Genomic DNA, 22,527 nt, shown 5'->3' with positions numbered 1-22,527 from the left:
ATTTTGCTACGTTACGACACTCTCACTTTAGAGCCCTCTGGCACAGTAATCAAAGACGCCATGTTAGGGCAAATTTCACCACTTGGAGAGACTCCACAAACATGCCTAAAATGCAATGTTAGAGCCTGGACACTTAAATTAAACCTCACAGATATTGCCCAAGAACACAAAAAATGTTCCTCAATAGGGTTCTAGTACAGCAGCTACATAGTCAAAACGTCTGCACTAGACCTTCAGATGCAGAGTCACACTGATCTGGAAATGCTACGTACCCTTTTGTGACTCAACAGTCTCAGGCAAGATAAAACTTGATGAGAAGCTGCCCTGGGGCCACAAATATAAGGGCCAGTAGTAAGGAAGCATCATCTCAAGTCCAACCTGGTGGCGGCTTGAGAGTTGCACACAATCATGGGAAGTCATTATTACATTTTTGTTTTTTAGGGGAGGTGGATGGTTAGGAATGGTATTAATCAGTTTGTGGGGTGACCAAAGCAGGTTGGCTAAATAATGCCTGTAGGTTTAACTATAAGGTGAAGGAATGAAGAGACCCATATTACACTATGGATAAGCATCACTAGCCACATGAAAACTAAAGAACACACCAATTTCTCAAAAAGGGATGACTTTGTGAGAAGGCTGCTACACATCAGGGTCCAGTAGTGGGATTCAGAGTACAGCTTTGACCAGCAGTATTTTCTGGGGCATGTAGTATGCTTTCTCTGGATGACCGCACAGGGGTGAAGTGTAGGGTACCGCAGGTGTACACAGCTCCAGGCTCAGATATAACCAAGGAGGGCAGACATTAGACATGATCACCAGATGGTCACAGTTGTATGACTTGTGCGGGTGCCGGTGTTCATAGCAAAACCCAGATCAGCAGGTGACCATTTCAGGAAAAAATCATGAAAGTGGTTTGGCCCCAATTTAGCAATGTGGGGAGTTGGGTCGATATTTTAGACTTCAGATTGGCAGGAATGCCCAGTTAAAGTAATGACCTTTGAAACCAGTCAAACATATGTGATGTACTTAATCCAAAGAAAAGCAGAACAGACTGAAGAAAAAGGTTCAAGATAAGAAAACACATAGGGTAGTGTGATTTTTAAGATGACTCTGACATAATTGTTCTCAGTTTTTGTTGGGTAATGCAAGCAGCTCCCACACACTGCCAACCTCACCATATGGAAGCTGGACATCCTTAGTGGCATTGCCAAATCTACAGCAGTCAGTACAAGTTGCAATAATGTGTGCTGCTAAAGTTTGCAGCAACCAAGACGCTGGTATTCATAAACATTACCAGAGTAAGTACAGAAGAAATATAGGCCCAGATGTTGGAGCATCACTGGAGTCTTAACAGTGGCAGGCAGTCTACTGCAAAGACCAGACCTGTTTTTTGCAAGGTGGAATCCAGGATTTAATGAGGGGTTCAAACAGCCCTCCTTCCACATTTACCAATATGTGGAGTCCTCCAGTGTCCTGAATAACACCTACTATTTTTTTGCCAAGCACTGGTCTCCAAATAACAAGACATCCAGATTAGGGTCCACAGTATGCTATTGTAAAACAGTACTAACTCAGCCACAGAGTACTCAAACTGCACCATTATCCTGGATAACAGAACCGATAGGCACCACAATACTAACACATTCACTTAATTCTTACAACACATCTCTACAATGACTTACATCATGTCCTGCTATGCCACTATACTAGAGCTTTACCACAGTACCTCTTCTGATTTGCAGTGTGTTGAGACCATAGTACTGAGACAGTTGTAGAACAGGAAGCTGATTAAAGTCCCGCTTTCTGGTAAAATGAGATCCGTACTACAGACTTGCTCAGCCTGCATAGCTAGAGGGACCAATCTATCATGTGTTTAGGTGTCAATAAAACTATTACTCAGTGTCATTTTAATCTTTTTGGGTCCGGAGGCAAGACTTTTTTGGGGGCCCTCGTCATTAAAATTCTGAATTGTATTATACATTTTACACTAATCAAAGCCTGCGTGATGCCAAACTTTCATAAATGGTGTTCATACAAAAACTGTTGAAATATGTCTTTCCTAGTGCTCCAAAAATCCTTAAAAAATTACAGTGGCCATAGACAGAAGTAGAGGTAGGCAGACATCAGAGAGGTTGAGATATAGAAATGGTCCGACGTGAGCTAGAGAAAGTGTACTTTCCTAGGTGGCCCATTGGACGGTGGGGTCTCAGACAATTGCCCACTTTGCCCATGCTTTAAAACGCTTCCACTATTACTCTTAAGCATAGTGTGATAAAACACCTTCAAGTGTCTTGATGCAATGTGCTTTGTGTTAGACTTTTCATCCTTGGCATGGTCTCCCTTAACTTTTTGCCTCTGTTCCTCAGGTTGTTGATGTGTGCTGGACTCTGATTTTACTGTTTTTGTTACTTTGGGCACTTTACCACTGCTAACCAGTGCTAAAGTGCAGGTGCTCCTTTACAAAATGTGTATGTAATTGGCTTATCCATGATTGGCATATCTGATTTATTAGTAAGTCCCTAGTACCGTGCACTAGAGGTGCCCAGGGCCTGTAAATCAAATGCTACTAGTGGGCCTGCAGAACTGGTTGTACCACCCACATAAGTAGCTCTGTAATCATGTCTCAGACCTGCCACTGCAGTGTCTGTGTGTGCAGTTTTAACTGTAAATTCAACTTGGCAAGTGTACCCACTTGCCAGGCCTAAACCTTCCCTTTTCTTGCATGTCAGACATCCCTAAGGTAGGCCCTAGGTAGCCCCAAGGGCAGGATGCAGTGTATGGTTAAGGTAGGACATATAGTAATGTGTTTTATATGTCCTGACAGTAAAATATTGCTAAATTTGTTTTTCACTGCTGCAAGGCCTGCCCCCTCTCATAGGTTAACATGGGTGCTACCTTTAAATCCGATTAAAGTGTAGATTCCCTTTGGGAGCGGATGGGACATGTGGAGTTTGGGGGTCTCTGAACTCACAATTTAAAAATACATCTTTTAGCAAAATTGATTTTAAGATTATGTGTTTGAAAATGCCACTTTTAGAAAGTGAGCATTTTCTTGCTTATACCATTTCTGTGACTCTGCCTGTTTGTAGATTCCCTGTCTGGGTCAGTTTGACAGTTGGGCTGGTTGCACCTCACACTAGACAGTGACACAAAAGGAGCTGGGGTGTAGTCTGCATTTCCTGATGAGCCATCTGTGCTAAGAGGGAGGGGAGGAGTGGTCACTTACACCTGAAAGGGCTGTGCCTGCCCTCACACAATACAGTCTCCAACCCCCTGGTGAGTATCTGGGGCCTGGCCTGGGCAAGGCAGGATTTCACATTCAAAAGAGACTTTTCTTTGAAGTAGGCCTACTTCAAAGGAGAAAGTGGGTATAAGAAGGGCACCCAAAACCACAGTCTTTAGAAACACTTGTGGAACCGAGAGGAACCTCTGCCTGGAGAAGAGATGAATAGCTGAGGAAGAAGAGCTGCCCTGCCTGTGACTGCTTTGTGGAGCTATCCTACAGTTGCTGCTTCTGCCAGAGTAAGAGGGCAAAGACTGGACTTTGTGTGCCTTCCATCTTGAGAAGAAATCTCCAAGGGTTTGATCTAGAGCTTGCCTCCTGTTGTTTGTAGTCTCAGGGAGGGCAAAGACTTCTCTCTGCCAGCACTTGGAGTCTCTGGAGAGACTCCTACTCTGCCCTGTGGTGCCCATCCAGTTCCTGGGACCCTGAAAGGAGAAGCTGGCAGCCTAAAGACAAGAAAATCCACGCACAGAGCGCTGTGCGGGGAAAAGATTGACGCAAATCCGATCTGCAGCTGAAAAAACGATGCACCGCCGGCTCCGCAGCTGAGAAATGACGCTCGCAGGAAACGCGACCTAAGAATTGATGCATGGAGCAGGAGAAACGATGTTCAGCATCGCTGACGGAGGCTGGGAGATCACACAACCTGCGCTGCGGGATTTTCAGATCATCGTGCGGCTGGATTTTAGACTCCCGTACCGCTGTGCAGTTATTTTTGATGCACACCCGCCCGTGCAGGGTTATTTTTGACGCGCACCAGGTACATTTTCCCTCTAGCAGCGCTAGTGTGTGTTTAAAACTACTTAAAGACTCTTTTTGCATTTTTATTGATAACTTAACTAGTGTATGGTGGGTTTTGGTCTAGTTTTGTTTAGATAAATATTTCCTATTTTTCTAAACCTGTGTTGTGTCATTTTGTAGTGTTTTCATTAAATTACTGTGTGTAGTGGTATAAATACTTTACACCTAGTACTCTGAAGTTAAGCCTACTGCTCTGCCAAGCTACCAAGGGGGTAAGCAGGGGTTAGCTGAGGGTGATTCTCTTTTACCCTGACTAGAGTGAGGGTCCTTGCTTGAACAGGGGGTAACCTGACTGTCAACCAAAGACCCCATTTCTAACACTTTACATATGTTGTTTCAGTAATTAACCAATGTACTTATATGAAGCAACATCAAATGTAACTTAGAAGCAGTAGGTGTGTCCCTGAAAAGTTTGGAAAGCTTTACCGGTACGTAAGTCGAGAGAGAATGAGTCGAAGGCTAATACACCTCAGATGCTCAGTGAGAACAAACTCAACAGCCAGCAGAACGCTTGCACAAGGTCGATGCTCCAGCCTCAACAAGGGTGAGGAAAATACACCTTCCCCCAGGGTGCAGGTGTTCTCGGAAAACTGCATTTCAACACAACGTACGGAACTAGGAAAAGCCAGCAGCATCTCACTCGCAGGCTTTCTACCCGGCGCCAAGAAGGGATGGTGGAGAGGAAGGGTGTGGGGGACACCAGGAAGGGGCGAGACAAGAAAAGAGGGGGCTTACAACGGAGAGGTGGGGGAGTTGGCACAGTATGGGTAGAGGGAGACAAACGATCTAAAGGTAACCCCGTTTCCAACTGGTAGAGGTCTACGTCAGCCAATCCCTGGTCTGGCACATGGAGAGGGCTGATAGGGGGCGGGGCGTAATGTGGTACTGAGACAGAAGCGTGCAGTCACTTTAGAAACAACCCCTTGATGTTGCGGGGCCCTGGCTGCTGTACTGCAGAACAGCACCCGTTTTCCCTTCAGAGCCAGGAGGTGTACCTTTGCTCTACAGAACTTATAGCTGCAGAGTAGACACCACCAACTTCAAAGCGTCCGTGTTCTGCACGACATATTTCTGGACTTTGACACACCCTCCTCAAATTCTACGGCTAGGGGCGCAGTAAATTTCGTAATCTGCAGAGACCACTAGACAGCCTACTGGGGCTTAAAGTCTTCCCCACTATGAGAGCTCATGATTACAGTCCTTGCACTGATGCACTTCACCAGCACATTATTGCTCTCGGAGCCTAGGCAAGCGCGAGGGGGACACGGAGCTGTCTGCATGAAGGTCATGCATTCTGGTCTCCCTCTGATCTGCCTCCAGTGATACTTCCTAAACAGCGTTTAATCTTTTTCACTTCTAACATGCTACAGGCACTGTGATTAACATAAATCAACCCCCATAATCCCTGTTCCATCTAGCTCACTACCCTCAGTATCACATGTTCACACCCTATTGACCCACCACCACTAACCTTGTACCAGTGTGAGGAATATAAAATGTAGGTAATTTAGGCGAGTTGGGAGAAGAGCAGAAATGTTTATGTTCAAGAGACCAGTCGCTGCTGTGAGCTAGTAAATGACCTCTGAACCAGTTTGAGTGCCAAATTTATTTCCGGCCAGGGCGCTATCTGATCTGTTACTGGCCGTTTGTGTCCGTCATTTAAAAAATAGAAAACAAATCCTCCCGAGTCCAACAATCGCTTCTCACACACGCCCCAAAACCCATATTACTCTGGGTATCTGTCCGAACAGGTTGTGGCTGCACAACAGCGCCCCCATTCCTTAAGACAATGTACCATTTGAAAAAAAAAATAATAATAATATCAATAGCATTCAAAAGTACTCCACACTCCCTGGGCTCGACAGAGTTGTACTCTGCGGAATATCTCCTTTCATCTATCTGGGCGGTTCCCGCATCCAGGCTTCGTGAGGCCAGTGTTCCGTAGAGTGCGCCTCCCTCCCCCCCCCCCCCCCCCCCCCACCCCCGCAACACCTAAAAAAAAAAAATATATGCGAGCACGCGTAAAACAGCAATCCAAACCCAGGGTTGTCTTAGGAGATTCGTGCTTTGCAGAATAGCACTTTCCTACCACGATTCCATCCCAAACACATCGCTGTGCGCACAAAAAACAGCCTCCCGCACTCAGTCAGGGTCGAGTAAGTCAACTCTGAGGGGCACGGGACCAGGCTCTCTGCACAGGAAGGAGCACGTTCCTGTACCCGAGGCCCCGAAGAACATCTATGGGCCCGCCCCGTCCCTCTGCAGCTCCCTGCACCCGAGCAGCTGCCCGTTCCCGGGGCTTCCGGCCTGACTGCCGTGCCTCGGGGCCCAGAAGACCCGTGCACGCTCTCCCCTTCCCGCTCGCAGTCTCTCCGGTCCCCAGGAGGGCCTGCGCCAACCCCCGCTCCGCACGGGGAGAGATAAATCCTGGGCGCGTGAAGTTTAGCAGATGGCGTGGGCACGTGGCGCAGGCGCACCCGGCCCGGCCCAGGCGCCTCTTTCCAGGCAAGCATCCTCGAAGGCCTGGCAGCTCCCGGGCCGTAAATACTTTATGGCCATCAATCTCCAGCCTGAGGACGTGACCAGGATTGGCAGCACGGGGATCTGGCCAGTTGCCCACATGCGGCACGGCCAGGCCGCTCAGCCTCGGGGACGAGCATGGAACTATTACATTAACCTAAAGGCATGTGTTCCTCTCCTTTCACTGAAACAGATAACAATGAATACATCAGGAGGGTAGATAACAAGACGGGCAGATAACAAGACAGGTAGGTAACGAGACTGGTAGAGCAGCTCAGACTGTTTATGCGCCATCTGCAGGGATATCAACAACCTCGTACCCCAGGATTCAGGGCTCCCCCATCCAAGGGCAACACAAAGCCTGCCAATTTAACCAGGTCACAGGGAGTGTGTCCTCTCTTCTAAACTAAATTACATACGCCTGACATTTTGACGAAATTTGTGTCCCTATATGTTTTTGGAATACAAAAGTGTTGAGCACCATTCTTTTAATGTTCAGTTGGAGATACTTTATTCCACACAATAGCAAACAAGAGACCCGAATACGGAACACAGCTGCATAAATCTGTCCGGAAGTGGACTATAAAACAATCTCTGGGTAGCGTTCAGCTCAAACACTCACAAGTAAAATTAGAATGTATTAATATCAGAACAGGAATCGAGGGAACCACGTACCCTATCAGTCCATAGCACGGACTACCACTGATTTGGCAATAGGGGGTTTTCTTGTAACCTGTCATGAGCAGCATGAATTTTTAACATCTGTCAGAATAGTGCAGGATGGAACCAGAAGAGTAAATAAGCACCCGTGACTATATTTTTTTTGGGGGGGGGGTGGGGGAGTTGTACTTTCTCCAAATATGCTACAACTGGAGTTAGAATAGTAAATTTGGTCGGCCAGTGCCCATGTCCACTGCTATCCTACGAGTGCAACTTAAGGCAAAAAAACAAATAGTCAGTAGCATATGCACAAGCAAAATGGTTGTTTAGAAGTGCTATATGGCAAACTATACAACCACATTTTGTGTGATTTTTATTTTTAACTTGTGCTGCTGACCAACTATAGAAAATCTACTTTACAACATGGTTTACATCTTTTTTCTCTGTGAGACGCTGCAAGTATTTTGACTATACACGTTGAGAAAACAACCACTAACTAGTTTCTCAGTGCATCTGTTTCTTTTATATGCAAGTTGATTGTAGTCAGTATCTCAAGCGCAGGTGCACAACCTGTCCTTTGCAGGAGAGAGCTGCAGAAGGGCTGGTTTTCCTTTGCAGGACCTCACGGGGGTCTGCAGAGGAGGAAAAGAGGGTGGGGGCACCCAACTTCCAAGTGGAACTATTAGGAAATAAGAGAGGAATGAATGGCTTTCCATGAATCGTCAAAAGAACAAACTGGCAGGGCTCGAATAGAAGGGGAAAGCTATACTCTCAGCCTGTTCTCCACTGAAGCCTAAAATCAGATATCACAAATCTAGGTTAGGTGAGACCAGACTTGGTGCTCAATGGGTGGGAACAATGGTAAATGGGCTACAGAAGGACAGCTCAGTTTTTGAATGCTACTAGTGCCATGTTTTGCAAACAGCCCTCTGCAGCGCTACACTTGCTGCGCTATCTTACCAGCTTCACTACAACATAAATGTAGTGTTCAAGCATCCAACACACAAATCACTTTGTTCTATTAGTGTTTTTCAGTAAGTTGAAAATACATTTGAACAACACACCCGCAATCCTATAGAAAAGACCGGCTTGGTTGCTAGCCAAGCTGGAGATTTAGTATGTGCACCATTTGGTTGCCCATGAATAATCTGATAGGTAATTTCAGGATTTGGCTTCTTTGATGAACATGAATGAATGACAAGAATTTATAAAGTGCACTGTCACTCCCAAAGGAGCATCCTGGTGCTGAGCGGAAAATTTGTATGGTTGCACGACTACATAGTACCCAGATCCTAAGGTTTAAATCATAAGTGAATAGCAACACATCCAGAATCCCAAAAATACAAGTTTTTAGCTGCCTTCTAAACATTTCTTCGAATCGAAGATATGTGGGAAGGTGGTTCCCGGCATTTGCAGACAGAACCGCAAACAATTGTTTTCCTAGTGTTTTGAGTCTAAAAGCAAGGATCTCCAGTAAACTGGCATTTGAAGACCTCAATGAAGGTAATTTTGTATAGTGAATAACTCTGGCAGTTTGGTATTTGTTCCCAAAACTCTATAAGCTCTGAACATTAATACAAGTTTTGAACAAACTCCTTTTATGCACTGGTAGCCAGTGCAGTGTTCTCAGGGCCACCGCAATACGTAGGAAATTTGATCCCGGGAATCAGGACACTCCTGGGGCACTGAAAACTAGACAGAGACAAAACTAGATACTGTTGAGTCAGGTACTAGTTTGTCCTGCCAGTATCCTCAAGCGAAAAGAGTGAGCCAAGAAAGGCTCTGCTGCACCAGCTCACATCCTGAAAAGCCTGAAGTAAAACCCAAATGACTTTGATTTCATTTTAACTTTAGAGAAGGCACACTTCCTTAAAAAGTGGACTGGGACACCGTGGGGATACTAACGTTGGGTTTCTCCCAAGATAAGTTTGAAAAGACCGTTCTAAAAGGTATATATATCAATTGCCACATACACTGCTAAAAACCCAATGGATCATAAGGGGTAATAATTAAATATCCTCATACTAATCAGTTAAACTTAGAAAAAGTGTAATATTTTCCCCACACAATTTACAGAAAAAATAAGTGCATGGTATATAATTTTTAGATCTCACCTACTATACAGCACATGCTGTGTTGCAAGACATTGTTATAGTTAAGTGTCTTAGAGCCTGCCCAGGGCTTACCATTGGATGGCATTATTGTCACTCATTTGCTTGCTTCTTTTTCATCATCATTCTTAAGATTTCCTTCCTCTTCTTGTGTTTGTCCCTCACCTGGAGCATGGGCACACTGCTGTGCCTTTCCACTACTTGCTATACAAGCATCAATTTTCCTTTTGTTTAAAGCACTCCATAAGAGTGGAAGCCTCCATGTTGCCGCTCCACCCGCACCCTCCTTGTGGTTTCTGCCTCCGACAACAGGTGTTGCTTCTGCCCCCACTCCGTTTGTTGCTTCCAGTCACCCTATAAAATGGAGCAGCCAGCCATATTTCTTTTATATTTTATTCTTTAGCCCTGCTGCACAGCATTACAGATGCTGTGCCGCTTGGCTACAAACAATTGGCAAAGCCAATATGTCCCAAAGGTGAAATATATTTGCTTTGTCAATGCTTGCTTGAAATGCAAATAGCTTCTTTCTTCAAACCTACTTCTAATTCTTAGACACAGCTTTATAAAAATAGACTGCCTGGAAGTAGCACAGTAGGGAATTAAAATGTTAAACGAATCTTATGATAGGGCCAACAGCATTGTCCATTGTATGGCAAAGGTTTGCACCACCACTATGCCTGGAACTTCAACTACCATGAACAGCCTGAATTATCTGAAAAATACCAAAGGTCAAAAATGGACCATTGTCAAGGACAGCTGAAATGCTGTGAAGAAAATCTATACGCCCCTATTATACCGGATACAGCCTATAACAAGGACATAGCACGGACACCTTTTATTGGTTGAAAAGACATAATGGTGTCAAAAGTCGGTTAAGTCAATATTATATCACAGATCATCAAAACATATTAAATAATTGTCACAACTTGTCAAACGTAAACTCTGAAGCAACACGAAAATGAACACTTAGGGAATGGCCAAGGAAGACCTGTTCTGGCTTTCAGTGTTCCTTACCCTAGCAGTGCCAGATTAAATGAGTGGTGCACCCACCATTCCCGAGGGCACAAGAAAACCCAGGAAGCAATAGTCAGGGACTGAGAAACAAATATGCTTTCACACCAGTGGGTATAGTAAGTCCAGGGAAAGCTTCTTGTAATCTTCACAATTCACCAATTTCAAAGGCACTTCATTCACCCAGTAAAATACCCAGGAGGGCTGCGTTTCACAACTGCTTTGCTTCCCTTTGAGCCACATTTGAAATAATTCAGTATTGTTAGTAGTTGCAACATTTAATGTATTAGTTATATAAAACGTCGATCAGCTTGACTTTTGATCTTTCAGATAACTACTACGAGAAGGACGTTTTGCATAGCGCAGTCACATTTGTTGAATTCTTCCTCGCACGTGTATTTTCTTGCATGCCTTTTATTTTGATTTCACCTCCTTCACACTTTTTGGGGTGCGGCGTGGGGGGGGGAGAAAGCCTCCTTCTATTGAGGTTCCTTGTTTTTCTACCTTTGTTATTATAGCACATGTGGGAACAAGGGAGACCCTTTAACTGATAATTTGATACTGTCCCTCTCCATTGATTCTACCCCATTTTCTCCAAAGTCAGCTATGATTACCTCATTTTCTCTAGACTGTGCTCACTCAAATTCCCGGGTGTTCCTTTTAGCAGCCTTGTCATAACTGTAAATAGCACAGCAGGCAAACTTTCACAAGCAGTACCACCTGGCCACTGAAAATGTGAAGACTCTTCTAATCTTTGTAGCCCTGAACTTAGGAGGTCTTCTTGGTCCCATGATGATGAATGAAAACTCAACCCTGCCAAGGCCTCCAAACTCGATCTGGAGGTGGTCTAAGCTCTACAGGTGATTAGAATCTGGAAAATCTCTAAAACAGTCAGCAGATTGGGCCTGATTTCCTTGACAGTGTCTATAATCTTAACTATTACGTCACAGTTTCCTGGAACCCCTAAGGCACCAGGAAAACCACAAAGATTCAGATAAACACAATTTGTGCTCAGATGCTCTAAATTTCGACCGAAACATTTGAGAGCCACAGGGCAATCCAGACAGGTCTTGACCGCAAAAGTTGGAAACCAAAGGGAGGAACATTTGTGTTGTAAAAGGTTCCTTGACAAATAAGGGAAGTGTGCATTTTCAACAACATAGAATATGCTTCAAAAGACCTTCCATCAAGGGTAACTTTATGAACTGTGCTCTGTACTTCATGCTACTTTTAAAGTAAATCTGCATCAACCAGTGAACAAAATGAAACCAACAGTACCCCACAGATCTCTGTGAAGCTCAAAGCAAACCACTTTGTGAAGACTGACTCCAAACCAGAGTTCTTTCTTCTGAGGTTTGCCTACTCTGTCTATGGGTTGATATGGTCATAATCATTTCATTATAGGTAGGCCCCTCCTTTGTGTCATCCCTCTTCGGTGTCAGTGTTTTAATCTATCAAATTACATTTTAATTCTGGGTCAACAATCTATCATAGCTATGTGGGGATTAAGAACTTTTCCTGCCTAGACGTGTGTCTTTACTGATTGTAGCTGCTTTTTGTGACACTGCATCTAGTATCATTCTGAACACTACCTGCCATGACCTAAGCTTAGACTGCTTTAAATTCTCCCTGACTTCTTGGACAGAGCCAGCACTGGAGAATCAGAGAACAATAGATATTTGATATCACCACTAAAGTCTCTGAAGCCCTCTGCTAGTAAGGGAAAATGTATTATGGTCTCTGATTTGCTGTGCTCTCTGCAGTCATTCGTAGCTGGAGAAAAAGCTGGGCGTAATTAAACTGGTCCTTCTCGGGGCCCAGCAAATGCTCTCAGATCATTTAATCTGCTCACTCAAAACAACGGCTTCCAAAAAGCTTCTACCAATAAAAAATTAATGAAATGTCCTAAAGCGTACCATTATTCTTTATGTAAAGATGTGTGATAAAAGAAAATATCTACATTCATGAGTTGCAGTTTATGCCAGTGGGACACAAAATATCACTATTGAGCCTTCAACATCTTATCTCAATAACTACACCCTGTACTCCTCACACCAAACAACTGATACTATATAGGCAAGTAGTTGAATGTATTGACTCATGTGAGGTGGTAAAGTATACTAGAAAAATGAAGTCCATACCTGCACAGAAACCTGCTCTTGCTTGGATCTTGGCATGGCCAAGTAAGCCATTCCCCTCCCGAGGTCCACAAAATTAGTGCCTTAGAGCTGCATATAAACAGGCACCTTCATTTGTGCACCTAAATACTCTTCAATTATTTTTTTTAGGTTTTTCCAATTCAAAATCAATAAATCCAACTAGTTAGAAGTAAAATGTTTCAAAGTGGAAACACCTGTTTGGCCTTCTAACACCAAAAGTCCGATAGACAGAAAATGTATCATGTCCCCTTAAGAAACAAATGTTGCTGCCAATATCTGTATATCATGCTGTATACCAAACATGGGTAGCAGGGCTACGAGCAGAATTTAAATCTGTAACATAATTACAAAATATAACTTATGAAATAAGGGAATTCAGTGTAAAGATTTGTTTTCCAGTGCAGGTGATGGGTCAAAACCAGTGACCTAATGCGGAAAGGCTGCTGGAGGTGGGGTTTGCAATGTCAGGCTTTTTCTCCAGTGTTAGCTAGGTGCAGTGAGCACCTATTAATCTTTAAGATGAGATTGCATTATCCCTTTGATTTGCTACACACCTAGAACCTACGGACTGCAAAAGTAGCTGTGACTCCCCTAGTTTCCAAGTCTCGGGGGTGATGCCGAGGTTGAGCAGTTAAAGCTCAAGTCTGAGGAAGATGTAATACAACAGAGTTCATCCAAGCCAAAGGCATTTATTTAAAAGTAATTACATTTTAATATAGTGTTAGAAGGAATAGTTACACTGAGAAACAGTGAGGAAGTGCCAAACGTGGCTTCAGACAGTTTTGCATAGTAGAACGTATTCAAATAAACCTATGTCACTACTATCACTTTGAGAAGGATCAGTATGCGTCTTGAGGTATGGCCAACGTTCGCATAAAGGCACTCATAGCTTCATGGGTCAATAGTCTGTTTACAGTCAACGGAGACAAAGTTCCTTTCTGGCTACCAGACTGCTTGTAGGGCAGTCTCTTGATTTCTGGGAGGATTCTGAATTAACAGTTTTGATGAAGCAGAGTTTTAGGAGAAAAGACCAAAAAACGTTTTTGTGCGTTTAAACTACAGGGAACTTTTGGTGTTCCCACTGTGTTATCTGCTCTCAGGAATTTCTGATCCCCAGGGGGACCTGTGACCTCTAGAAATGCAATTGGAGTTAGTTTGCTCATGTAGTAAAATAAAAAGAAAAGCTATTTCACTATGTAGGTCAGGCTAGACTTTTGCCCAACTGGAGCAGTTAAGATTAAAATAGTTTCCACTTCTGCTTAGGAAAGGGCTGGAAGCATGCTTCAAAGTTCTTTCCTTCTCAGTTTTTAAAATGTGATTTTATGCTGCTATTTATTTTTTCATGTATGAGGCAATAAATAAAGCAAAAATAAAGTTCAGGCTGCCTGAGCCAGAGCTAGCTTAAATCCTGTTTTGCCACATATCACACCCCACAGTAGCTGCAACACACAACCTTTGGCTGGGAAAGTTAACTCTGGCTCTGAAGACACTGGCCTGCCTTCAAGACCCAGGAAAGGCCAGAAGGTGTTAACTGCTGAAAACATAGCTTTAGTCCTATCTCTTTTGGCTTGGAGATGCCTGGGAGAGAGTTTCCTATTTGCCTCCAAGAACCTGCTCACCAGTCTGGCTACAGACACACTGAGAAGGAAAAACAGTTTTGACTTGCCAAGTGGCCAAGAAGCTGACGACTGGCCTGCCTGTCAGGTGGCAGCTGCGTCCAGCCATTCTTTAAGCCTTTTGAGAGAGCAACAACGATAAAAAATGTTGACATGGCTTTTAAGTCACTAGATCTTGAAGGGGTTGGAAAGTTATTTAATCTGGTGGGAAGCTCTACTAAGACCACAATTCAAGTGACTGTGGATAAAGACTGTAGTGACAGCAGAATCTGAAAGGATTGCAGCCGAGTGTAAGTAAAATGACTGCATATGACTGTATCTGGAGGGGTTTCGAAAAAAGAATAGAGTGCCTTGGGTAAAGACCGAACCAGAAAGCATTTTCATAAGATGCAGTCAGTCATAGAATGTGGTTTTAAAAAGTTCATTAAGTGACTGCACAATGAAAGTGGAGTTGCTCCCAAACTATGAAAGGGGTTGGGAAGACTACAGCACAAGACGACTGGGTTTAAAAGAAATGTCAAATAGATTTGCAAGAATTGGGAATTGCAAGGAGTTGTGACGAGAAACACTTCAGGGCTGAAGAACAGAAAATAAACCAGTTCTAATTCAATTGATAAATAATGCAGATGAAATGGGTAAAGACTGAATTGTGAAGCAACTTCACCCTTAACTAGTGGAAGAAAGACCTGGCTTTGCCAAGATCAAACTAATTGGGCTACAAAGAGTGAAGGAAATGGATATCAAGGATGTTGTAAAAATTTGAACCTTTGAGTGTGGTAAAAGTAATGAAATTCTAAAGGCTTCTGTAAAGGACGGAACAATGGTAGCAAAATAAACGTGAGGAAGATCCTTCAAGGATGCAATATCCAGGGGGAATACGTATTTTTGGAGGGGCTGGAGTAGTATACTCAACAGTTTAAGTTCAATTCAAATCATACGACCATGGACACTGAATAAATTGTTGTGGAAAACTCACAGTAAACTAAGATACTGAACCAAGTTAAGAAAGAAGCCACGGGTAAAATATGTGGGATAATGTGTTTGTAACATACCGAAAATTAAGAACTTGTCAATGAAACATCATCAGTAACGAAAAGTATGACTCACTACTGTCCAGATTTGGGCCAGTTTTGCATCAAGAACAAAGAAAGTGAGGTGGCACCCTGCAAGAACACTTTCTACTTCATATTAATAAGTAACAAGAGATAAACTGGGCCCTGGCACACATTTTAACGGAAAAAAATGTGCACTGGCACATGGTGTCAGGGGTGATGTACAACAGAGTGGGACTTACACCAAACATAACTTTTCTATTTGAGGTGTGAAAATAAAAAGAGGATTTCTGAATCAGAGCTTTACGCCATAACTGGGAATCTCTGGGCCAGTAACCAATCAATGCAAAGCCACTCTGCTGTTGGACTAAAGAAGAAAAAAAAATAGTACAAAAAGCAAGGAGACTGGGCAAGGCTTAAAAGCTGAGTGAAGGTTGGTATGCGTGGAAGGAGAAAGGAAACCAACTAAATGGTATTGAAAAGATTAGGTTACAATTGTATAAACAGCTTTCGTCATTGGAGAACAACCGTAACAAGTCAATGCCAATCAATAACACTTTCGACTTTCTTAATTTCAAACGCATCTACTCAACATGAACCAAGTTTTCAAAAAGGAGTTCAAATGAGTCTCCCTTTCCACTCATGTCAACAAACAACTCTCCAAAACACGCCCTTTCAGTCTGTAGCAGGCAAACTTTACCTGCTCCGTTTCACGCAAAGGACATATCACTAAAAGCCCCCCCCAATCCAACCCTATACCCCTTGCAACCAACAGCCGGATCTTACCGTTCCGCCAACAGCATTAATGGCGGGCTGTTCAGTGGTGCCAGAGCTGTGAGGCACAAAGCAGGCGCGGCTGCACAGACGTGCCTCATCTGCGCTATTGGATGATGGAGAGGGGACCAACAAACCAGTTACTTAATTCTGCGACGCCCTGGTTTGTTTTCGGAGCGAGCTGTGAGCAGCGCACAGCTCCGCAAACTAGACTCCAGCCAGCCCATGCACCTATGAGGCGGCATCGTAGAGGGAGGGAGGTCGTCGGCGGCATTTCTTTTTCAAGAGCTAGGGGGAGCCAGCCAGCAAACAACGCGTGCTGACAGAAGCGAGCTCTACAGAGAGCTTCCACGCTACTACATGCCCAGACTAATAGGGAGGGGGTGTAAGCGCCTGCAACACAGCAGCTTCTTTTGCTGCTGCTGCTACACTAGTGAATTTTAATGAACTATCTTAGTCTGCACATCATTTTATCTCTTTCCGCCCGTGATCTCATTGACACTTAAGGATTATTCCTTCACACTGCCCCTACCACCTCAACACAAGAATCACACGCTTTGTGCCGAGCAGTGCAGTGGGTGTCTGTTATAAGTGGATGCACCTAGATGCCACTGACAGCATCCTGCCCCGGTGTTTCCTGCTCAGAGCGCGCTGCTAGCCGAGCGGGACTTGGGAGCAGAGTAACATTTCAGCACTGAACACTCGGGACAGCGATCGGCAGCACAGCTCAGCATGTGCAAAGACTGGTGGTGTCCATGGTGGCTTTTGGAACGTGGACAGCGTGCATAATGCCACGGAACAACCATAGGTGGCTTTAAAACGTGGGCGGCCAGAGCTAGGGTGGCGCAGCTCCGCCGCCAGGCCCGTCACGTGGCCCGGCCCTGACGGTAGCTGGGACAGGGAGAGCTGCGGCGCGCGAAGCGTGGCTCCCAACTTGGTGGAACGTTGCCCCTGCCGTCCGCGAGAAGCCAAGTCAGCAGTCGGCGGCGGTGACGTGGCGGGGACGGCGGGGCGAGCCAATCCCTGCCCGGCAGCCGAAGCATCCACCCTGCGTCCATCCCGCACGAGCCGCGCAGCGCACGCGGGAAGCCCGAGCCGGACAGAGGCCGCCTCACACCCCCTGCAAGCACCGAGCCGGCCCCGCTGGAGGAGGGGGGCCGAGCGGCAGCTCTGCTCCGAGCCGCCGGCGTTAACCCCTGGAGGGGCGGCGGGGGAGGGGGCGGACGTGTGCACGCACAGCAGCGCCGCAGCCGCACACTAATGTTCGCCTCCGAACAGCATGCGTCAGCAGCACCGGCGCGCTCCCACCGAAGGACAAAAGGATGAGAGCGCAGCCCGCCCGGCTGCCGCCGCCTGCCGCTGCACCGAGGGGCCGAGGTACCGGGGGAGCCGCTAGGAGGCGACCATGTCACCGGTCGACGCGCGGCAGAGGCGCTGAGGGCGGCGACCACCGGCTCCCGCCACAAACGACCGCCTCCAGGAGACGGGGCCCCGGGGGTCCATGCACGCGGCGCGCGCCCCTCCGCGGGAGCCTCACGGACCAACTGCGCCTCGTTAACGTGCAGCTATTTCCCGCCCCTCTCCCCCAGCCACCGGCAGCTCTGCGCGGGACAGCGGCATGCCGTGCACCAGCTCTCCTCCACATTGCTGCACACCCCCTCCTCCTCCTGGCCCCCCACCCTTGAGGAATTGACGGATTATTGCTAACAGTGCAAGAGGCAAGCGCAGCTGCTGCAGCTCCTGGCCGGGTAGCCGAGCTGGCTGAAGGAGCACAGGCAGCGAGAGCCGGAAAGACGCTAAAAAGACAGCAACGTGAGGATCCCCGCAGCTTGGGGCCAGCCGACGGGCTCCGATCACCAGCCCCAGTCGGAAGTGGTGGGCACGCTGAATACTGCCAGGGAGGGAGCCGACAGAGACCACCGCCAAAAAGCGAAGGCGCAGACCTCCTGGATTGCTGCTGATTTTTTTTTTTTTTTAAAGGTGGGAAAAAAAAGCGAGAAAGCGGTTGGGGGATTGATTTGGAAATTGAGTATCGTCGCCTGCGCTCTCGACACCCAGCATCGTCCAGATCCAAGGTTGCGCATTCAAAGTGCTGATGCCCCAACCCTCCAGGGTGGTTTAAACGATGCACCTGCATAACGACCAAGTGGGCCTCGTCTCACGATATTCTTAAACAATGCTGCTCTTACTGCTTCTGCTTTAGACTTACTAGAAGCCATTTTGCACCCCTTTCCTGCAGCCCACCTCCCAGTAAGTAATGTGTGCTTTTCTATAACCTCAAAAAAGCACGGGGACAGTGGCTTGGGAATGCTGCACCAGGCTTTCTCGTAATCCTTCCTCATCGAAGACTAAACGAACGTTCCCATTGAAGTAGTTATTAGCTCTACCCCCACCCCATTTAAAAAAAAAAAAAATTAAGAATCAGATCAACACGCCTACACCACCATTTCAAATGGAAAAGGGAATTTGCAACTGGCTGAATCCGGGGTAGGGCCAAGTTCTTGCTTCAGTGCCAAATCCCTGACCATGGTGAAATATGAACGTGCCACACCATGAATCTCATGTTGCAGGCAACTGTGCACCATAGCTGGAATGCTGCCCTGCTATCTGTAATCTACCTCATGGTGCAAGCTTGGATTGTGTGTGCAGCCTCGGCTGGACCCCAGAGCTGCCCTTCCGTCTGCTCCTGCAGTAACCAGTTCAGCAAAGTGGTGTGCACCCGGCGGGGCCTCTCAGACGTTCCAGAGGGGATACCCTCTAACACCAGGCACCTCAACCTCATGGAGAACAATATTCAGAGGATACAGGCAGGCACTTTCCGCTCCCTGCACCATTTGGAGGTTTTGCAGCTAGGAAGGAACTCCATTCGGCAAATTGAAGTTGGGGCATTCAACGGGTTGACAAGCCTCAACACCTTGGAGCTGTTTGACAACCGACTGACCGTCATCCCAAGTGGAGCTTTTGAGTACCTGTCCAAGTTGAGAGAGTTGTGGCTCAGGAACAACCCCATCGAGAGCATCCCATCATACTCCTTCAACCGTGTCCCATCCTTGATGCGTCTTGACCTGGGGGAGCTAAAGAAACTGGTGTACATTTCAGAGGGTGCCTTTGAAGGGTTGTACAATCTGAAATACCTTAACCTTGGGATGTGTAACATAAGGGACATGCCAAACCTCACTCCCCTGGTGGGGCTGGAGGAACTGGAAATCTCTGGTAACAGTCTGCCCGAAATAAAGCCAGGATCTTTCCATGGTCTGCGCTCTTTGAAAAAGCTTTGGATTATGAACTCACAAATCAACTGGATTGAGAGAAATGCTTTTGATGACCTTACATCCCTAGTGGAGTTGAACCTTGCTCATAATAACCTGACTTCTTTGCCTCATGACCTTTTTGCACCCTTGAGGTACTTAGTGGAATTGCACTTGCATCACAACCCATGGGACTGTGACTGTGACGTCCTGTGGCTGTCATGGTGGCTGCGCGAGTACATACCCACCAACTCCACTTGCTGTGGGCGCTGTCACTCCCCACTCCACATGAGGGGCAAGTACTTGGTGGAGGTGGACCAGACCTCTTTTCAGTGCTCTGCACCTTTCATTATGGACGCTCCTAGGGATTTGAATATTTCTGGTGGAAGAGTGGCTGAACTCAAGTGCCGAACTCCTGCAATGTCTTCTGTTAGGTGGTTGCTGCCCAATGGGACAATTCTGAGTCATGCCTCAAACCACCCAAGAATATCAGTCCTCAATGATGGGACTCTGAACTTTTCCCAGGTTGAGCAATCAGACACTGGAGTTTACACATGCATGGTCACTAATGTAGGAGGGAACTCCAATGCCTCGGCCTACCTAAATGTAAGCTCAGCTGATATGAGCACCAACTATAGCTTCTTCACTACAGTCACAGTGGAGACCACAGAGGTCTCATCTGAGGACATCTCGTCTAAGTTCAAGCCAGTGCCGACTACTTCAACAGGGTACCAGCCAGCGTACACAACCACCACCACGGTGCTCATCCAGACCACCAAGACACCGAAGCAAGTGGCAGTGCCGACATCAGATAACAACGACAAGATGCAGACCAGCCTGGATGAGGTGATGAAAACCACCAAGATCATCATTGGCTGCTTTGTGGCAGTCACGCTACTGGCGGCGGCCATGTTGATTGTGTTTTACAAAATCCGCAAGCGGCACCAGCAGAGGAGCTCAGTGGCAGCCGCCAGAACTGTTGAGATTATCCAAGTGGACGAGGACATGCCGCCCGGAGGCCCAACGGGCGTTTCAGGTGAGGGGGCAGTTGTGCTGCCCACTATCCACGACCATATGAACTATAGTACGTACAAATCAGCACACAGGGCCCACTGGACAGAAAATAGCATTGGTAATTCCCTGCACCCTACGGTAACGACTATCTCCGAACCATATAGAATACAGACCCACAAGGAGAAGGTACAGGAAACACAGATATGACTTTTTTTCAAATTAATAATGCAATAGAATGCACAAAAATCCAAGACAGCAACTTTTGTACAGAGAGAGGGAAAGACTTTTCTTGTATATGCTTATATATTAAATCTATGAGCTGGTAAAAGAATCAGATTATATTAAAATTTAAAAATATTTTCTAACTTGTAAGTTCTATTTAAAAGAGAGATGAAGTATTGTGATTGGGTGGGGTTATTGGGGGATATATGCTGGTCAAACGATATAATGAATTTCAATAAGGAGTGCTGAACACAATTACAAATTGCAAACTAAACCATGGTCATTTTTGGTGAATCTTTAGGATATGTCGACGACCAGAAAACTAGCATTTTCGTTAAAAATGAACGCACCCCCCCAAAAAAAAACTACAAAATAAGTCCACTAATGCTTATCTGAAAACACCACACATTTGTACCGTGCCAAATATTCAAAAATAGTAAACAATTGCAATAAAAAGATTTCTTTTTGACCTGGAGAGTTCTGTTTCGCATTTGAAGGTGTGCCGTGGCACACCTTGCCTGTACCTGGGTGCATGGCCAAGCATTCTTGCCTAGAGAAAGCACGTTAAAGGGGGTGAAAAAAGCAGGAGGGAGACAGCCCACGCTGGCGCAGCATTGTAATACCTTCACTGCACCAGACTTCTGCAGCTGCCTTTTACCCTCTGTTGAGAGGAAACCGCATATCTATAGTCTGGTGGTGTGGTGGGGGGAGGGGGCAATGAAAAAAATTAATGTTTAAATGTAATTAAGCGCTACTGTGTGCTTGACTCTAGACACGATTGTAGTGACGTAAAATGTTGTGCGAGTTGGAGCGGTCTTTTTTTCCCGCCATTATCTACGATGTTGTGGTTCTGCGGTGTTTCCAGAGGCTTAAAAATGGATGTACTTGGTGGGAGGGGGAGGGGGTTGGGGAGGGAAAGAAGGAAAGGGTCGCACAATTAGAACCAGAAACAGGCTGCGAAGCAGGTGCGAAGTGCTAAAATTAGAATGTTCTCTATCTACAAGACAATTGCAGTTGTCCTCAATTGCGTGGCATGTTAATTTGTGAGGGAGGACGTTCTTTGCAATAGTAGAAACAGTAGAAAGCTCTTATGTTCCTCAGGAGAGGGAAAGGGTGAGGGATTGATATACAAATGTACTTAAGCGTTAAAAATATATATTTGACTGATGGCCGAAACGATGACCTGGCTGTATCTTGAGAATTATTCCTATTTTTGTACTTCAATAAAATGTATGCTTTTATGAAAAGAAAAAAAATCCAGAGGCCATAGGGTCATACTGAATCCAAAGGTCAAAGACATAAGACATATCGAGGAGGAGTAACTTGCCTCTGCAACCCCCCCACCCCCCACGCTCCCTCCCCCCACACACACACGGGTGAACAGGGGGTTTTTGTGGTTAGTTGATAGGGCCTTTCCGGTACAAGTCAGGCTTGCTTTGGCACAGGAGTGAAACATAGGGAACTCATAACTAGCAGGACGACCAGCCTTCTTATTTAGCCAGACCACTGCATCCTCATTATGGGAAGCTTGGGGCCTCTTATCTTACCACACCGGCCCTCCCTGCATACTCCCCCCTCCGTGTCTCAGGACACGTCATGAGGATACCCTTCTGGAAAAGATTACATGCAGTCGAAATGTGAAAACATTTTCTTTATTTTATCCAGAACGACACCGCCAACTGAAATGCCAATGACTTCTATCCCCTTCTATCTCTGAATATCGGCATGTGCATATATTAACACTCTTCCAGACATGCCTGCATCGACATCCGCGTACAATTCTTTTGTATGTCACGGCCTCTAAAGGGCCTTCTAGTTAACTCACGGCCTTCGGTTGTTCCTATCCAGATGGCTTGTGCTCAGTAAGGACGCTGTCCTTGGCACCACTCCTGCCACACAAGCGTTTCTCCAACCTGCTCTCCCCCTGCAGGAGGAAGCACATCACCACAATGCAGAAGCAAACCAGGGCGACAGGTTACAGGCTCCAGCCAACTCACTCAATAGCCCGAGCTAAACCCTATTCGATAATTATTGGGTGGACTGTAGTCCCAAATAA

At 46.0% G+C, this 22,527-nt stretch overlaps 2 protein-coding genes across 2 annotated transcripts in view; one reads left to right on the top strand and one right to left on the bottom strand.

The window, feature by feature from the left end:
* Positions 1-22,527, bottom strand: part of SND1 (staphylococcal nuclease and tudor domain containing 1) — a 1,722,638-nt gene that overhangs the window by 524,419 nt on the left and 1,175,692 nt on the right. The window lies entirely within an intron of this gene.
* On the top strand, positions 16,607-21,643 carry LRRC4 (leucine rich repeat containing 4). The gene has a single exon (XM_069229375.1). The coding sequence runs from the start codon at positions 18,540-18,542 to the stop codon at positions 20,454-20,456; it is 1,917 nt and encodes a 638-aa protein (XP_069085476.1). The 5' UTR covers positions 16,607-18,539; the 3' UTR covers positions 20,457-21,643.

This window comes from Pleurodeles waltl, chromosome 4_1, assembly GCF_031143425.1.
Source record: "Pleurodeles waltl isolate 20211129_DDA chromosome 4_1, aPleWal1.hap1.20221129, whole genome shotgun sequence".
NCBI classification, from domain to species: domain Eukaryota; kingdom Metazoa; phylum Chordata; class Amphibia; order Caudata; family Salamandridae; genus Pleurodeles; species Pleurodeles waltl.
The sequence above is the reverse complement of the archived record's forward strand: the minus strand, read 5'-3'. Positions and strand labels throughout refer to the sequence as shown.